General features: G+C 41.8%; 2 protein-coding genes across 2 annotated transcripts in view; one reads left to right on the top strand and one right to left on the bottom strand.

Annotated features, from left to right (window-relative positions):
* Positions 1–18,374, bottom strand: part of CARPA (Carbonic anhydrase-related protein A) — a 556,097-nt gene that overhangs the window by 110,352 nt on the left and 427,371 nt on the right. The gene's annotated exons all lie outside the window — the stretch shown is intronic.
* LOC145398321 (uncharacterized) lies at positions 13,423–17,924 on the top strand. The gene is made up of 5 exons (XM_080271209.1): positions 13,423–13,442; positions 14,655–14,795; positions 15,752–15,934; positions 16,974–17,074; positions 17,706–17,924. Exons 2-5 carry the CDS (start codon positions 14,675–14,677, stop codon positions 17,790–17,792), a joined length of 492 nt encoding a protein of 163 aa, XP_080127335.1. The 5' UTR covers positions 13,423–13,442; positions 14,655–14,674; the 3' UTR covers positions 17,793–17,924.

The following is an 18,374-nucleotide window of genomic DNA, read 5'->3' on the forward strand; positions in this document are numbered from 1 at the left end:
TGCTGCGAATTATGAGGCGGTAAACTGTATACGCTCTCTCTCTCTCTCTCTCTCTCTCTCTCTCTCTCTCTCTCTCTCTCTCTCTCTCTCTCTCTCTCTCTCTCTCTCTCTCTCTCTCTCTCTCTCTCTCTCTCGTCAGAAGAATTTAGTTAATGACCAGTGTATAGCAATATGACACTAAAATTCAATAAAGACAATGTTACAGCAGTTGCGAGTAAGTGATCGAGTACAAGAAGGCTAATTTTCGTAATCTGAAAGCAATTGTAAAGAAAAGTGACTGGAATTCCACTGTTAAAACATTGGCTAATAATGAAGGATGGAAAAGAAACTGGACACAAAATTAATAACAACAGAAAAACGAAGATGTCCGCAAGTATTACATGAGCAGGATTGAATAGAAACCAAATTTCTTCCCTGAAAGATGTTTCTGGAGGAAAAAATAAAAGTGATCTAAATAAAATATTTTTATTTTAAACTGTACAGGAGTAACACTGTGACTGAAGAGCCACTTCAGGATATGGAAATAGTGTACAGAGAAAATCCCAGCAATACAATTATAAAAATAAAAAATCTTAGGAACGAATATGGATAGAGAAGGAGACGTAGACAATCGCACCAATGATCTTATTAAAGATACAAGTGGCTTTGGAGATGAAGACTTTTTACAGCATACTTAAAATGAAAATCAAGAAGAAATATGATTTAGTTCTGCTACAGATGCAGACCACCGAAGTGAAATAACTGGACTGTCTCGTGGCTACGACACAGTTGGCCATATTAAAGTTTTTAACAAAGTAACGAAGAAATGTTTCAAACATGAAAAGAGAGTTTCCTGGATAGCGGGGAAAAAAAGGAGGAAATATAAACAGGTCATGTCCCCGGCAGAGCAGACAACAGACAGACAACCAGGGCAACGGAGAGGCAGGCCCGAGATGAGTGAGAGGAAGAGTCAGACAAGGAGCAAAACAGAGATATGAAATGTGGATATTTGTTGGTATTCGATGGACCAGACTAACAGCTAATACTGTAAGACGGGATGGAAAATCATGAGAAGTCTTCGCCCTGAAGTGGAATGACTCAGGCTGCTGTTATGAATGTACAGGATAGTGTGTGTGTGTGTGTGTGTGTGTGTGTGTGTGTGTGTGTGTGTGTGTGTGTGTGTGTGTGTGTGTGTGTGTGTGTGTGTGTGTGTGCGCGCGCGCTGGCGGGCGAATGCTTTAATGGTGTCTAATGTGTATCTAAGCGTGTCTAAATGGGCGGACACACTTGCTCCAAACATGTGACTGACAAGAGGAAACGAGGCACAAGGGTCCGTCCAACGTTAAGACTCAGATACTGCTCCGGCTCTAACCCGGTGGGTCGCTTCGTCTTGTCGGTCACATGTTTCCAACAAGTATGGCCGCACCTAACACCAGCTTCCAGGCTTCTGCTCCGTGTACTTAAACATGTGTTCTTCCTCCCACACGCATACCGTAGGCAAATGATTCACGCCACGCCACGTGGAGTAGACTGTAGCACCAGTCGAGCAGGGCAGTACTCCCGAGGTGGATGGAAAGCTGATGACAGGGAGTGCTGGAGCTCCCGTTTCATCAGCCCTCAGGACTAGTTCCTGACCATCCCCCTTTGCTGAACTTTTTCAGTGTCTCAGTTACACAGAGAGGAGGCCAGCATGCTCTTCAGTACAAATTTCTCTATCTATCTTCACCAAACTACATGCACAGTACACACTACACTTCCTATTCAAAATTTACCAAAATGGCGTCAATTCACCCAGCCTCGGAGTCCCCAGGGGGGGGGACCATAAATGCCCCCGCCATCTGCCCCTCTCCCGGTGACGACTCGAGGTGCCTGGAACCACTGTCTGACTCTCTTCTTCTTCATTTCTGCAACATTCGCGGCCTTTCATCTAACTTTCGCTCTGTAGAGCACCACCTCTCCTCCTCTAAACCTCACCTTCTTTTTCTAACGGAGACTCAGCTGTCTGAGGCAACTGACAGCAAACCCTTTTCTGTATCCTCCTACTTTCTCTATACTCATTTCAAAGCCAAAGGTGGCTGTTGTGTATACATACGCAACGACTTATCTTGCTCTCGTGTTCCTGAACTTGATTCTTTTGAATTCTCCACTCTCTGGCTTCGGCTTTCCTGTCATTCTCTGACTAAATATATCTGTGCTGTTTACTTATCCCCTAATTCTACTGACTATCAAAAATTCTTCGACTATCTTACTTCTACGATGGAACACATTCTGTCCATTTCTCCTTTCTCTGAAATCTCCATTCTTGGAGATTTCAATGTTCACCACCACCTTTGGCTCTCCTCTCCTTTCACGGATCCACCTGGTGAACAAGCCTACATCTTTTCTATCCTTAATGACCTAGAGCAGCTTGTACAGCACCCTACCCGTATCCCTGACCACCTTGGAGAGAGCTCCAACATACTTGACCTCTTCCTCACAACTAATCCTTCTGCTTACTCTGTTAATCTTTTCTCTCCGTTGGGCTCCTCCGATCACAACCTTATTACCTTAACCTGTCCTATCGCTCCAGTACGGCCTGCGGACCCTCCAGGGAAACGTCGTCTGTGGCATTTTGGAGCTGCGGACTGGGAGGCCCTCAGGCAGTACTTCTTTGATTTTCCCTGGAATGATTATTGCTTCCATGGCCGTGAGCCATCTGAGTGTGCCTTGCGCATTACGGAGGTTATTCTCTCGGGCATGGAAGCATACATTCCTTTCTCATATCCTTTGACTAACGCAAGAAAGCCTTGGTTTAATCACGCTTGTTCTAATGCTGTCCGCAACAAAGAGAAGGCCTACAAAAGGTACCGGAGCCAACCCACCCCTGAATCACATAATCTTTACGTTTCTGCCCGGAATCGTGCTAAGTCTGTTCTTCGCTCTACTAAAAATAATTTCATCCATACTAAATGCTCTCAACTCTCCAACTCGAATTCTTCCCGCTCCTTCTGGCACCTTGCCAAAAATCTTTCTAACAACTTTACCTCATCATCCTTCCCTCCTCTTTTCTACTCTGATGGTTCTGTAGCTATTTCTTCTACTGATAAAGCAGATCTCTTCGCACAGACTTTCTCCTCCAATTCCACCTTAGACGATTCCGGTGCTGTTCCTCCATCACTTCCCCCTCTGACTTCCTCATGGCTGACATTAAAATTTCTTCAGTTGATGTATTTTCTGCCATTACTGGCCTCAGTACTAACAAGGCATATGGGCCTGATGGGGTCCCTCCTGTTGTTCTCAAAAACTGTGCTTCTGTGCTTACACCCTGCCTAGGCAAACTATTTCGCCTTTGTCTGTCAACTTGTACCTTTCCTTCTTGCTGGAAGTTTGCTCTCATTCAGCCAGTCCCAAAGAAGGGTGACCACTCCCAACCCTCCAACTATCGTCCAATTGCTTTAACGTCCTGTATTTCAAAAGTTTTCGAGTCAATTCTTAATAAAAAAATTTTAAGGCATCTTTCCTATCACAACCTTCTTTCCGATCGTCAGTATGGGTTCCGTCAGGGACGCTCCACTGGCGATCTTCTCACCTACCTTTCAGACTCCTGGTCATCCTCCTTTCGGGACTTTAGCGAAAGCTTTGCCATTGCACTTGACATCTCAAAGGCTTTCGATCGAGTCTGGCATAAATCTTTAATTTCCAAACTGTCCTCCTACGGTTTCTATCCTTCTATCTGTACCTTCATCGCTAGCTTCCTTTCTGGTCGTTCTATAGCTGCTGTCGTAGACGGCCATCGTTCTTCTCCTAGATCTATCAACAGTGGTGTTCCTCAGGGCTCTGTCCTATCACCAACTCTCTTCCTTTTATTCATCAATGATCTTCTAAGCTGTACATCTAACCCTATCCACTCATACGCTGATGACTCCACCCTTCACCTTTCCATTCGGTTCCCGCAACGCCCATCTCAACAGTTACTTCAAGAAACAAGGGATGAGGCTATGGCACACCTAATGTCTGACTTGGCTCATATCTCTGACTGGGGTAAAAATAATATGGTTGTCTTTAATGCTTCTAAGACTCAGTTCTTACACCTATCAACCCGACAAAATCTTCCACAGGTATACCCACTAATGTTTAATAATATTCAGATTAATCCTGCATCATCCTTGAACATGCTGGGGGTTTCATTTACTTGGGACTTATCTTGGAAAGATCATATTACATCTCTTGTAAAATCTGCTTCCAAGAGATTGGGTGTGCTAAGCCAACTCCGCTCTTTCTTTACCCCTGCACAATTGTTGACTCTATACAGGGGTTTTATCCGCCCCTGTGTGGAGTACAACTCTCATGTGTGGGGAGGCTCCCCACATACAGCTCTTCTCAATAGGGTGGAGTCAAAGGCTTTTCGTCTCATTAACTCTCCTCCTCTTACTGACTCCCTTCAACCTCTGTCTCTTCGCCGCACTGTTGCATCTTTATCTCTTTTCTAACGCTACTTTAATGGTCACTGCTCCTCTGAACTGTCTGCTTGCATTCCTCCACCTCTACGACGGGCGCGTAGCACCCGTCTGGCAGCAAACTCTCATCCCTTTTCTGTCCAACTCTCTAATGCAAGAGTTAACCGTTACTCCCAGTCTTTCATTCATGCAACAGGTCAGCTCTGGAACTGTCTCCCTCTGTCTGTATTTCCTCCTGCCTATGATCTCCAGTCTTTCAAACGCAGTGTGTCCAGGCATCTCAAAATGATCGGATCTTGAATTTGGCTCTCTATTGTATTTTGTTTTTCTCTTGGAGGGAACTGTTACTGCGGGCTCATGGCCTTTGGTTCCTTCTTCCTCGCATAAAAAAAAAAAAAAAAGATGCTTATTAACTTCATTACCTTAAGAAATACGTTCCTAAATTCACCAGCCTTATCTTACCACTTAGCCATTTACAGGAGTAATTGGTAGTGTCAGATGTGCTAATGATTCGGGAATTATTACTAAGACGAGTATATCTGAGAAGTAATGAGGTTTATATGAAAAAATAAGTGATAAGAGAGAATTCAGGTGCGTGGAACGAGGAGGAAATGAAAGGTAGAAGTTGGTGGAGGTGCAACTGATCGGTCGACCCTGGCTATAAGAAGCAATAAAACTGATTAGAAAGTCTTTAGACAGAGCATACCTTTGCCAACGCCATTGCAATTAAAAGGGATCTAGATCCGTGGATAGAGGATCCGGATCCACCCAAAAATTAAATCAATTCTTTCTTCACCCATGGCCCACCTTTCCACAAACCTTCACTGAAATTCACAGAGAACTTTTGGAGACATTGTGCGGGATACACCGGATCCGGATTCGCCCAAAAATTTAATAATTTTTTCATTACCAGATAATAAATCTTTAACTACTTCGGAAATAGTATGTACCGTACAGTGTATTCAGAATAAATTCATCCTAACTACAGATGCCATTCACAAGACGGAAGAATGAGACGGTATTATAGGTGTGTGTGTGTGTGTGTGTGTGTGTGTGTGTGTGTGTGTGTGTGAGAGAGAGACAGAGAGAGAGAGAGAGAGAGAGAGAGAGAGGCGGGGAAAGGCGTCTTCAGGTGCTCACAACGTAAGCTCATTGGTGTCGCAACACCTGTGTGGAACTTACCTGTCTCCGCCTCCTTACCCCTTCGCATACCTTTGAACCTCCCCCTAATCTCTCCCACTTTTTCCCACTCTCTCCCCCTCTCTCTCCTCTCTCCTTTTCCTTCACTCTTCCTCTCCTTTCTCCCGTCCACTCACTTCTCTCCACTTTCCTTTCCTCATTCCTTCTTCCTCACCCTTCCCTCTCTCCTACTCTTTCCAAAGTCTCTTGCCTCCTCCTGTTATCTTGGTTCTTTTCTGCTTATTCTCACTCTCAATCACAAACCCACAAATAAATCTTGCATTTCACTTTCTCGCCCACAGATGGCCACCTTCATCAACTGCAGGAAGACTGAACCCTCCTGAACACATGGAATCCACTGAACCGACCTGAACCTACTTGAACCAGAATCAATACCTTTGTGTGTGTGTGTGTGTGTGTGTGTGTGTGTGTGTGTGTGTGTGTGTGTGTGTGTGTGTGTGTGTGTGTGTGTGGCCAGGAACACTATATCACCACAATATATCACAATCACCATATCACACCATACCTAATATAGCAGTGTATAGGACTCCACACATCCATATTTATATCACGTACAACCATTACTTCTGAAGGCTATTTACCAGTCAGGAGGTACAAGAAAGAAATAATAAGCACATCATCATACTGAATGGGTTTACACCACACACAACCACAATGCGCAACATCACACCCTTCTTCTCTCTCCTTACTCTCCTCTTCTTATCTCCTCTCTACCTACCAATCACCTTCTTCCCGTCTTCCATCTATCTGTCACCCCTCAGTTCTAACTCACCGTTCTCCTGTCCCCTTACCTCCTTCCTCACTCATCTACACGTTCTATCCATTATTCCTCATCTTTCTTTATCTTATTCCTCTATCTACTTCCCTTCATTCCCTTCATTCATTTTCCTTCTTCCCTCATCTCCCCCTTCTCCCCTCTCCACCTTCATCCCACATTTATTGTCTCCTCCTCTTCTCCTTTTCACCATCCCTCTCCTCATTCTCCATTCTATTCCTCTCACCTTTCACGCTCCCACAGCACACCACACAATATCACTAGTACTATTGCGTATTTCTGGACTAGTATGTACTTTCAATTTATAACTCTATGTATTTTCGTGAATAAAATCATGTATGCATCTTGTGCAGTTTTTGTGACCTCATTATTACAAAGACCTTGTAGTTTTATAAATAGTTTTAAATAATGGTAAAAACTAAGATTTCATACAGAAATATAAAGACAGACAAAAAAACTATAGCAATCAAAAAAATACTAAAAAATTAACGTATTCAGATATTTTATGTAATCATTAGAGGTACTTCTCTAAAGGAACACAAGCTTGCCGTGGCGAGGAACCTTGTGCATCTCAGTCACCAGCGGAGCTATACTAGTCTGGTGCAGCCATACTAGACAGGTTCCTTGTTAGGCATAACGAGAAAAATCTTACCTCGCAGTAAGTGGCTGACTTGGCCCCGTCAGCAACCAGCTCACACCTAAACAAATACAACTAGTTCTATCAAATCATGGCCCACAGTTCCTAACAGCAATGGAGAAATTGGCCATAACGGGATCAAACCTACTCTGGAACAAGGGGTGCAAAGAATGTCTATGTTTCTCAATAGAGTCGCCTGTGGAAACTAATTCATGGGACTTGAAACGTCCTCATTCTTGCTTGTGAAGCCAAGCTGGTTCTCCTTATCAGGGATGCGAGTGATGTAAACAAAGATATCACAGGTCTCAGTGAGGTCACAACACCTGGTGAGGCATTTGTAGAACTGCATGATATTTATGTCCTGCGATACAAAAGCAAACATGAAAAGAGGCAACATGCCTTATGATTTTTGGTCAATAATAAATGCTTATAAAGAAAAAGACTTCAGTATAAAGTATATGAAACAAGAGCAGACCTTATAACAGAATTTAAAAAAAGAAGGAAAACTATCATCCAAGTATGTTTCAACACATGCTTATAAGTTCAAAGAAAGAAAAGAAATTTTATTAAGTTGTAAAGGAAACCCTGAAATTAATAAGACCTGGCATACGTTTGTGATGGGAGACATAAAACTTAAGGAAAATACGAAAAATAAAGATTGGGCTGCTGAAGGTCATGGGTTCTCAGAATTCTTAAGAGGCTCTGATGGTGAAATTTAAGGTGATTAATGCCTTCCTTCAATAAAAGAGGTGTAGAAAGTGAATGTGGAATGGACCATATGGTGAAACAAAGAATGACACAGAGTTTACCTACACAGACACAACACATGACATTATGGAGAAGAATATAACTGTAGTGAAAGGGGCATAAGTAACATGTAAACAAGAAAGAGGGGTTACGTGGTACCGGATCTCACAAGAGGCGAGAGCTTAATCCAATGAGTACAGTCAGATCTTGCAGCTGTGAGAGAGAATTAGTTTGTTACCTCAGAGTAAATATTCGCAGCTGATAGATGAAGTATACCAAGACAAAGAGCAAATAAATGAGCAGTTTATAAAAACAGGTACCGAACACATGTATCAGTAGGAGAAAGGAAACTTCTAAACAGCAACAGCAAACTTTCTGATAGTACAATGGAATCTCTAAAGAAACGTAAGAACGTTATAAAACGAACAAGAGCTAAGAAAACAGCAATTGTAAAAAAAAATAATAATAAAAGAAAAATGAAGATGTCCGGAAGTACAACATGAGGAGGGTTGAAATTCAAGGAATTGTGAAAGTCGAAAGGAAAGAGGTGGATGCTTGGCATGCGATGAAACCAAATATCTCCTCTGAGAGATGCTATTGTAAGAAAAAAAATATATATCTAAAGTGATCTGAATAGAATATTATTCTTGCAAACTTCACAGGGGTAACATTATGACTGAGGAGACAGTCCGGGATATGGAAATAGTGGACATAATAATTCGAAGCAATAGAACTGAAGTAAACAGACTCTTAGAAGGAATGAATATAGATAAAGCATAAGGTGAAGACGATCGCCCCAAGGATCTTATTAAGGATCCAGGTGACTGCGCTGAACAAAAGACAAAGACTCCTCTCGAGATGTTTAAAGTAAACATTAAGAGAATATATGAATTAGTTCAGCTATAGATGCACACCGGCCACGTGAACAAACCGGACTGTTTGGTAGCTACGCGACAGTTGATCATATTATAGTTAATAACCAGGCAACTAAGATAACTCTTAGACATGAAAAGAAAGATTCGTGGATAAGGGAAAAAGGTAGATAATATGGACAGGTCAAGTCCCTGGTATAGCAGACAACAGACGGACAACCAGGACAACGGAAATGCAAGCCCGACATGTATGACAGGAAGAGCCAGACAAAAAGAAAAATAGAGATATGAAATGTGGAAATTTGCTGATATTCCATGGACCAGGCTAATAGCTAATATTGTAGGCCGGGATGGAAAAAGATGACAGAGGTCTTTGCCCTGCAGTGGACTGATTCAGGCTGCTGTTTTGTGTGTGTGTGTGTGTGTGTGTGTGTGTGTGTGTGTGTGTGTGTGTGTGTGTGTGTGTGTGTGTGTGTGTGTGCGCGCGCGCGAGCGAATGCTTTAATAGTGTCTAATGTGTATCTAAGCGTGTCTAAATGGGCGGCCACACTTGCTCCAAATATGTGATCGACAAGAGGAAACGAGGCTCAGGGGTCCGTCCAACGTTATGACTCAGATACTGCAGCGGCTCTAACCCGGTGGGTCGCTTCGTCTTGTCGGTCACATGTTTCCAACAAGTGTGGCCGCACCTAACACCAGCTTCCAGGCTTCTGCTCCGTGTACTTAAACATGTGTTCTTCCTCCCACACGCGTACCGTAGGCAAATGATTCACGCCACGCCAGCAGATGCTTATTAATTTCATTACCTTAAGAAATACGTTCCTAAATTCACCAGCCTTATCTTACCATTTAGCCATTTACTGGAGTAATAGGCAGAGTAAGACGTGCTAATGTGTCGTGAATTATTACTAAGACGAGTATATCTGGCAAGTAATGAGGTTTATATGAAAAAATAAGTGATGAGGGAGAATTCAGGTGCGTGGAACGAGGAGGAAATGAAAGGTAGAAGTTGGTGGAGGTGCAAATGATCGGTCGACCCTTGCTATAAGAAGCAATAAAATTGATTAAAAAGTCTTTAGAGAGATCATACTTCTGCCAACGCCATTGCCATTAAAAGGGATCTAGATCCGTGGATAGAGGATCCGGATCCACCCAGAAATTTAATCAATTCTTTCTTCACCCATGGCCCACCTTTCCACAAACCTTCACTGAAATTCACAGACAATTTTTGGAGACATTGTGCGGGATACACCGGATCCGGATCCACCCCTAAAACTTAATAATTCTTCCATGGTCCATGGCCCACCTTTCTACAAAATTTCATCACAATATATTCATAACTTTTTAAGTAATCCCAAATCTGGATCCGTGGATACGGGATCCTGATCCGGATCCGACCCTAAATTTAAACAAGTCTTTCTTGGTCCATGGCGAACCATTCCACAAAATCTGTGAAATTCATAAAATAAATTTTGGATATTGTGCGGGATACCCTGGATCCACATTCGGATCCGGACCAAAATTTAATCAATTCTTCCTCGATCCATGACCCACCCTTCCACAAAATTTCATCAAAACCGGTTCATAACTTTTTCAGTAATCCCAGACCCGGAACCGTGGATATAGGACCCGGATCCAGATCCACCGCCAAGTTCAACAATTCTTTCTTTTTCCAAGGGGCACCATTCCGTAAAATTTCATTGAAATTCATAGACAACTTCCGAAGATTCTGTGCGGGATACTCCGGATCCGGATCCGGATCCGGCAAAAAATTTAATAATATCTTCCTTGGCTTATGACCCACCCTTACACAGAATTACATCAAAATCATTTAATAACTTTTTGAGTAATCCTGTCATCAGAAAAACCATTGAAGGGAAAACATAACCTCCTTTTCTGACGTAATAATGATAATATTAAAAATAATAATAATAATAATAATAATAATAATAACAATAATAATATAATAATACTAATACTAATACTAATAATAATAATAATATTCATCATGATCATGATCATCATCATAACAAATACTACTACTACTACAACTACTACCAATTATTACTAGTATTATTATTATCATTATTATTATACATTATTATCATTATTATTATCATTATTATTATTATTATTATCATCTGAATCCATCCATCTAACATCGAATCCTATGTTGCCCGATGAGAAGCGTAGAAACCGGGGGCTCGGCAAGTTGCTCCTGACACTTGAAATGAGTGACCAGCCTGACTCATCCTGAGTGGCATAACGTAAATAATAAGCCCCAACCACTCCTTGGATATAAACCTGCACAGGCTATATCCGGTTGGAGAGCCATAATTGCCCACTAAACAATCCGACCCCATAATTCAGTTATATGGTTACCACCCAGCGGAATAAATGGTTTCCTGGTGTACAGGAAGCCATTTGCCTTGTCTCTCAGTTTTGACTCACCCATAGGCAGAAGAAAGAGGAAAGAATGAAGGTAAGAAAAACAAAAGCGGGAGTGTAAAGTCACCCGACGGCAGAAGGAAGCGGAAAGAATGAAAGTAAGAAAGACAGAAGAGGGAGTGTAAAGTCACCTGTAGGCAGAAGGAAGAGCAATGAATGAGGGAAAGAAAAACAGAAGACGAAGGAAGGAAAAGAGCAAAGGGCAGACACCCAATAATAATAAATAATAATGCAAGTAATAATCATCACCAACGCCATAACAAGAAGAAAGTACTGAGAGAGCACATACCTCCGCCAATGCCACTGCCATTACAAAGGATCCGGATCCGTATCCCAGGATACAGGATGCTGACCCGGATCCCGATGCGCCCACAAATCTAATCAATTCATTCTTGCTCCATGGCCCACCTTCCCACAAAATGACATTTAAATTCACAGAGAATTTATTCAGATATTGTGCGGGATACTCCGGAACGGGATCAGCCCAAAAATTTTATCATTTCTTCCATGACCCAACCATCAACACAATTATATCAAAATCCGTTCATAACTTTTTGAGTAAAGAAGCTAACAGACCGACAAACAAACAAACAGACAAACAAGCCAACATCTCTGAAAACATAACCACTTTGGCGGTGGTAATTATAATAACGAGGACAACACTAGCAGTGTCACAAATCTTCTAAAGCACTCAGGTGTGGTGCTCCTCAGGGTTCTCTTCCTTCACCAAGTATCTCCTGTTCAGCAAGTATCAGAACACCATCCTTACAACCTTCCCTCTTAACATTTTGAAACTGTAAGGCAATGACACAGCGCATACCTCCGACAATGCCATTGCAACTAAAAGGGATCCGGATCCGGATTCGTCTCAAAATTTAACCAATTCTTTCCTGGTCGATGTCCCAACATTCCACAAAATTTCACTGAAATTCATTAACAACTTTTGGAAATATTGTGCGGGATACTCCGCATCCAGATGGGACCGAAAATTTAATTAATTCTTCCACGGTTAATTAACCCTTCCACAAAATTTCGTTAAAATCTATTCATGCCTTTCAGAGTAATCCTATAAACAGAAAGACAAACATACATAAAGACAAATAAACAAACTAACGTGGGGTAAAACGTAACCTCCTAGGCGTAGGTAACAATGAACCTATGAACATAGTCTCCAGTAACTTCTCACAGTTATACATGGCCAGTAATTTAATCAGTACGGAATGAAGAAAAAACTTTATGCCACATAATTATGAAGTAAACAATTCTTTCAGAAATATTGATTAAAAAAAAAAACACGATCAGCAACAATCAAAGCGAAACCACAAATGACGTGTGTATTGAAACCACCTGTCACCTGTGTACTGAAACCTGTCATCCGTTTAATTATAGTATTTTGATTAAGGTTACATCCTACCTTATTACATACTGAAAACTCACACTCCTATCACACTTACAGGCGTATAACAAATGGTGAAAATATTATGGTGAAAGAAATGATGATTGGATTAGGTCTGACAAAGTATTTTATTACATTTTCCTAATAACAGGCTTTATTTCTCTACTTCTGCTGAGAAATCTGCCAGTAAAGAAGTTAATAAATGCAAGACCTAATCCATGTCTCCCTTAAGGTATGTAAATTGGTCCTGAGGACACTTAAAACAAAACAACGAAAAAAAAAAAAATCATTAGACTATTATATTCTCCCGTATACATTTCCTAACCATGTGTGTGTGTGTGTGTGTGTGTGTGTGTGTGTGTGTGTGTGTGTGTGTGTGTGTGTGTGTGTGTGTGTGTGTGTGTGTATATATGTGTGTGTGTGTGTTTAAATTCAGTTCTAAAAGTTTTTTTTTTATTGACATACAACAGTCTGGGAACAACGTAAAAACTGTTAAACGCAGATCATCTGGCAAAGACGTACCCCCCCCATCTCTCTCTCTCTCTCTCTCTCTCTCTCTCTCTCTCTCATACAACTACCTACCTTCCTCTCCTCTCTATTACCCTCTTTTCTCCTTTCCTCCATCCCGCCTCTTCTCAATCTCCCTAATTATCTCCCTTCCTCTCTCAAGTTCCTTGCATGCTCTGCTCCCCCTGTCCCTCCCTCCCTCCTCTCTCTTTCTCACCGCACCCCCTTAACTCGCTCCCTCCCTTCTCCGTCCCCTCTTTCCTCCTCTCTCCTTCCTTCTTCCCTCCACCGTCCCCATTCTCCCCCCACTACCTCACCCCTACTTCTGCACATTCCCCCTTCCATCTCCCCTTACATTCTCCTCGGTTTCATCTCCCTATAAAAGACGAAATCGACACCTCTCCACTTCACTCCACTCACCTTCTCTTCCACATCGAAGAATCAGGTAACCTCATTCGTAAAGTTAATTCTGATACAACCCGTTTTGTACGTGCCACCTCTTAAGATTTCTTCACCTCTGGACACCTCACGTGGTGAAAGACTAAAAATCTCTATTAACACTGGTTATCCTTTCACTAGTACTAAGTCTTTTTTTATTGTGTACGCGGTAAAAACATCTGATTTTATTTAGTTATGCGAAAAACTCTGCTACAGAATTGCCTAAATTCCGTGATTAACTTACAGAAAACAGACAGCTTTCACATCCATGAGAAAATAATACTATGATTGTGAACATTTGCGGCATAAAATCTCGGTGACAATTTGATAATCAATCACTCAAGATGTATAGCCATAATTTTATTACCTTATTCCCTCTTGGTAATATACAGAAAAATCACCTGATGGGCTAAAACTCGGCAGATTTCTTTTCTTCTACAATTTTTTTTTTTTTTCATCGCTGAGTATCTTTTAACAGGAAAAAATATTTACCGAAGAATTTAAAAAAAATATCGGGAGTTGTTTGATCCTTGGTTCTCTTGGCATTGTTTTTCTCTAACTTGGCCTAAAATCGTCCTCTCTCCATCGTGAATGCTGATTTGCAATAAGAGGTTAACACTAGAATATGAAGATAGTCAAAGAAAGGATGTAACGACGAAGCTTTGTCATATCCTACCACTGAGGTGCGTGAAATAAGCTGCAAAAACACGTAAATCTGGGACACATTACGGTTAAAAGGAATATAAGCTGGTAACTCTACTAATTCTCCACTCCTCGCTCACCCTTCCATCATTTTCCATCTCCACTCCGACACTTACTCCCCACTCATCCCTCACGCTCCCTTCTCATACCTGCCTTACCACTTCCTCATTCACTGCCCACTCATCCCTCACTCTCCCACCCTTTACCTGCCTTACCGCTGCCATACTCATTCCCCACTCACGTCCCGTTCTCCCACCCTTTACATTCCTCTCCGACTTTCAGAGACATTCCTCACTCATCCCTCAATTTCCCTCCCTCTATATTCCTTCCCCAATCCCACACATACACTCCCCATTCATCGCTCACTCTCCCTCCATTTACCACTTCCCATCTCACTCCTAACACATCCTTCACTCTCCCTCTCCTTATTTACTTTCATTACTTTCCAACTCACTCTCGACGCTCCCTCCCTTCACCTACGGTCCCCACTCTCACACTCTCTCGCTATCCCCTACAGGCACCACCAACACCACCACCATGCGTATGGCCCTTCTCAGCCTCGTCTTCATGGGTCTTCTGGCCGGAGGAACTCTGGCAGGGAGTTTTCTGCCCTGCAGCGGGTCCAACGACTTACTTGGCTCTGTTCTTAATTTGCTTGGTATGTGGCTGTGTTTTCGTTGCCGTCTGAATGTCACTCTCATTCGATGGTTCTCCTTTTAACATCCATAGTGATTCACACAGGCATTCGTACACTCGCTGGTATCAGATGGTATCAGATAAAACACACACACACACACACACACACACACACACACACACACACACACAAACCTACATCCATTTAGCAGTATTTATTGTACTTATTGATTCACTTACACATATCATTCACACAGGCACTACAACTAACGCAGCTGAAAGAATTCACACGGGCACTAAACCTAATCAGTTGAAAGAACGTGTCTACTATATACTCTCACTCCCTCAGTCTTAATTAGCTCCCACAAACACTCACACTCGCTTCACCCCATGCAGGTTCACTCATACTCCAAAGGATGCTCCATTTCACTCATTCATTTACTCAATACCCACTTATGGAGACTGCTGAAAGACAGTTTCGCAGACGTTCTAACTCAGGTTCAATCTCCTATTGTCACAAGCTTACTATAAACAAGTTACTTTATTTGCAATATTTTAGTAGTAATGGATGGGTCGAATCTACCAAAACTTCCATTAGATACTACACTTAGATTTATATTCCTATGCCCTAAAGTCAGAATCATTCAAACAAGCAAAGCTGCATATGAGGAAGAGCCTTTCTTCCTCTCTCTCTGCCTCCCCGTTCTTTTCCGTTTATCTCAGTCATTTCCGTTCTTCCTCTGCCTCCTCCGTAGCCTGCTCTTCTACTAACACCCTCCTTAAGTCTCCACAGTTAAAGCAATAGGTGAAGGAGAGATTCACTACCTTCAACTGTCTACCAATTGCTTTTCCTTTATCTCCGTCCTTCCTGTTTCCTCCGTTGTCTCCCTCTTTCCTCCTCCCTCTTTCAGATGCCTTCCCTGCCTCCCTCTTTTTTCTCCCCACCTCTAATATCCATATTCTCCCAACCCTCTACAGTCGGACTACTATGTAACCTGCCGCTTGTGTGCCAGCTCAACGTGTTAGACTGCCTCAAGGAACTTGACATACTCTGCGGAAACCTCACCCAAGAACTGCTGGACCTAATAATCTCAATTTTGACTGACTGCGTCACAGAGTTGAATCTGACAGTGAACTTGGACGTTCTCGCTACCATTAACCGTAATGTCACTCTATTTTACGCTGATTTTTATACTGTCACTCGTTTTACACCAATTTTCACAATGCACTCTGTCTCGCGCTGATTCTCATGATGTCACTCATTTTAAGCTGATTTTCATACTGTCACTGTTTTATGCTGATTTTCACACTGTCACTCTGTTTAACGCTGATTTTCATATTGTTTCTCTGTTTTACGCTAATTTTGATGTAGTCACTCTGTGTTACGCTGATTTTCATACTCTGTTATACCATACCTCTCATACCAGAGCACTATGTTATGTGATTGTTTTAATCTGGCTCTCATACCCATGCTTTATGTTATGTGACTACTCTAGCTCACATACCTTAGCTCTATGTTGTGTGATTCAGTTTTACACTGGCACTAATACCCTAACGAAATGCTTTGTGTTTCTGTTTTACTCTGGGTTCATACTCTAGCTTTATGGTATGTGATTCTGTTTTACTCCGACTCTCATATCCTAGACTTATGCAATTTTGTTTTACTCTTTCGCAAATACCATAGCTTTATTCTATGTGATTCTGTGTTACACTGGTTTATATTATTTTGGTGGCGGTACTATGACTTTATTCTATTCTCACTACATGTTACTCATTCCAGGTTGGTGGTGCCGGAAAGCAGGAGAAAGCAGCCTCAGTCACTCTCACTCTGTTCCCAGTTCTCTTATTTAATTATCTACCTAAACCTATCTTAAAATTACTTCACTCTCATCCTCTTCTTATTAACGGTTGTAGAATTCAGATATTGATAAGACAATAACGATGTCGATGACAAAGATACTACACTGATTCCTAAAGAATAAGAGTGAGAATGATTTATTCTCTCTCAGTCACACCCTCCTCCAACATTCCCCCAAACTGCTCACCTGCCTTGCCCTGCCCTGCCTTCCTCTACATTACCCTGCCCTGCATTCCTCTTCATTACCGTGCCCTGTCCTGCTGTGCCCTGCGTCCCTTCAAACATCAGGTAGGATCTCTAATCACCTGACCTAATCGACCATCTCCCTTTCCTCTACCACAGTCGGCACACCACCCGAGGTGATCTTGGATATCTTGCTAGAAATCTTCGGCCTTGACACCCTCGCGTCGGTCCTCGTGTGTGTGCTGACGAAGCTTGGCTTTGTGAGTATAACAGATAGATATAGAAAAACTGAGAGAGAGAGAGAGAGAGAGAGAGAGAGAGAGAGAGTTATTATCTGATACTTTTTATTTTATAGTAAAAATATATGTATTAAGATACGAAACTTACTTTCATGATCATTATCACTCTTGTGGAAATTTTACTTTAAGAGTTACATCGTGGTTGTTCTAGACTGAAAAAAATAAAATCAATAATCTCTATAACTCATATCTAACGTGAAAATAAAATGTACAACGCCTGTAACCCCCCCCTCTCTCTCTCTCTCTCTCTCTCTCTCTCTCTCTCTCTCTCTCTCTCTCTCTCTCTCTCTCTCTCTCTCTCTCTCTCTCACCTGGAAAAAAATATCCATAACCCCAATAACTTAACCCTCTCGAACATGAAAAAATAATCAATAAAGAACTAAAACTTCTCTCTAATGTAAAAAAAAAAAAAATCCAAAACAACTGTAAACTCTCTCTCTCTCTCTCTCTCTCTCTCTCTCTCTCTCTCTCTCTCTCTCTCTCTCTCTCTCTCTCCTGAAAAAGATCTATAAGCCTTATAACTTATCTGTCTATCCTAAAAAAAAAAGATCAATAACCCCTATAACTATCTCTCTCTCTCTCTCCCCCTCAGCTCGTAGATTTCGTCCTCTGCTTGCTCACTGGAGTTCTTGGAGGTGTTGGAGGTATTCTTGGAGGTGGTGGAGGTATTCTTGGATAACATGGAACCCGCTGAACCGACCTGAACCCACGTGAACCCGAACCAGGACCAATCTCTATTCTGTGTGCATGTGCGTGTGTATGTGTGTGTGCGCGCGCATGAGTGTGTGTGAATAAATCCAAAGCAGCATCTTACATTCTTTTTATTACCTGACTAATACACAGACCATATATATTTTTTACCCAGTTCTGAATAATGGTAATTTAAGTGATAAAAAGTATCACATAAATTTATTTCCACCTGAACTCTGAGGAACGGTAATGTATAAATATATATAATTCCCTTTTCAACATAACCCTTAATGGTAGTTCTTCAAGGGAACACTGCTCTGTCTTGGTGCTGAAGCCTGTGCATTCCAGTCATCAAAGGAACTATACTAATCAGGTGCAACCACAATGGCAAGTTTCTTTACTAGGGATCACATGAAAACTGTTCCCCTGACACTACGTGCCTGAACTAGACATACGAGGCACCAACTCAAATCTTTTTCTAGTAGTTTACCATCTTGTAGTCTACCAGGTTCTTTTCATAGGACAGGGAAGGAGTTGAGAGACGTTCGTATAACCGGTCAGCGAAGTTGCC

The sequence above is a fragment of the Coenobita brevimanus genome, chromosome 45, assembly GCF_032717465.1.
Source record: "Coenobita brevimanus isolate Jiangsu-jjx chromosome 45, ASM3271746v2, whole genome shotgun sequence".
In the NCBI taxonomy this organism is placed as follows: domain Eukaryota; kingdom Metazoa; phylum Arthropoda; class Malacostraca; order Decapoda; family Coenobitidae; genus Coenobita; species Coenobita brevimanus.

Bases quoted from the DNA above. Each gene is read 5' to 3' on its own strand.
- LOC145398321 (XM_080271209.1), top strand. From the start codon at position 14,675: ATGCGTATGGCCCTTCTCAGCCTCGTCTTCATGGGTCTTCTGGCCGGA. The intron at 14,796-15,751 runs GTATGTGGCTGT...AACCCTCTACAG, and splicing joins CTCTGTTCTTAATTTGCTTG to TCGGACTACTATGTAACCTG. The intron at 17,075-17,705 runs GTGAGTATAACA...TCTCCCCCTCAG, and splicing joins TGCTGACGAAGCTTGGCTTT to CTCGTAGATTTCGTCCTCTG.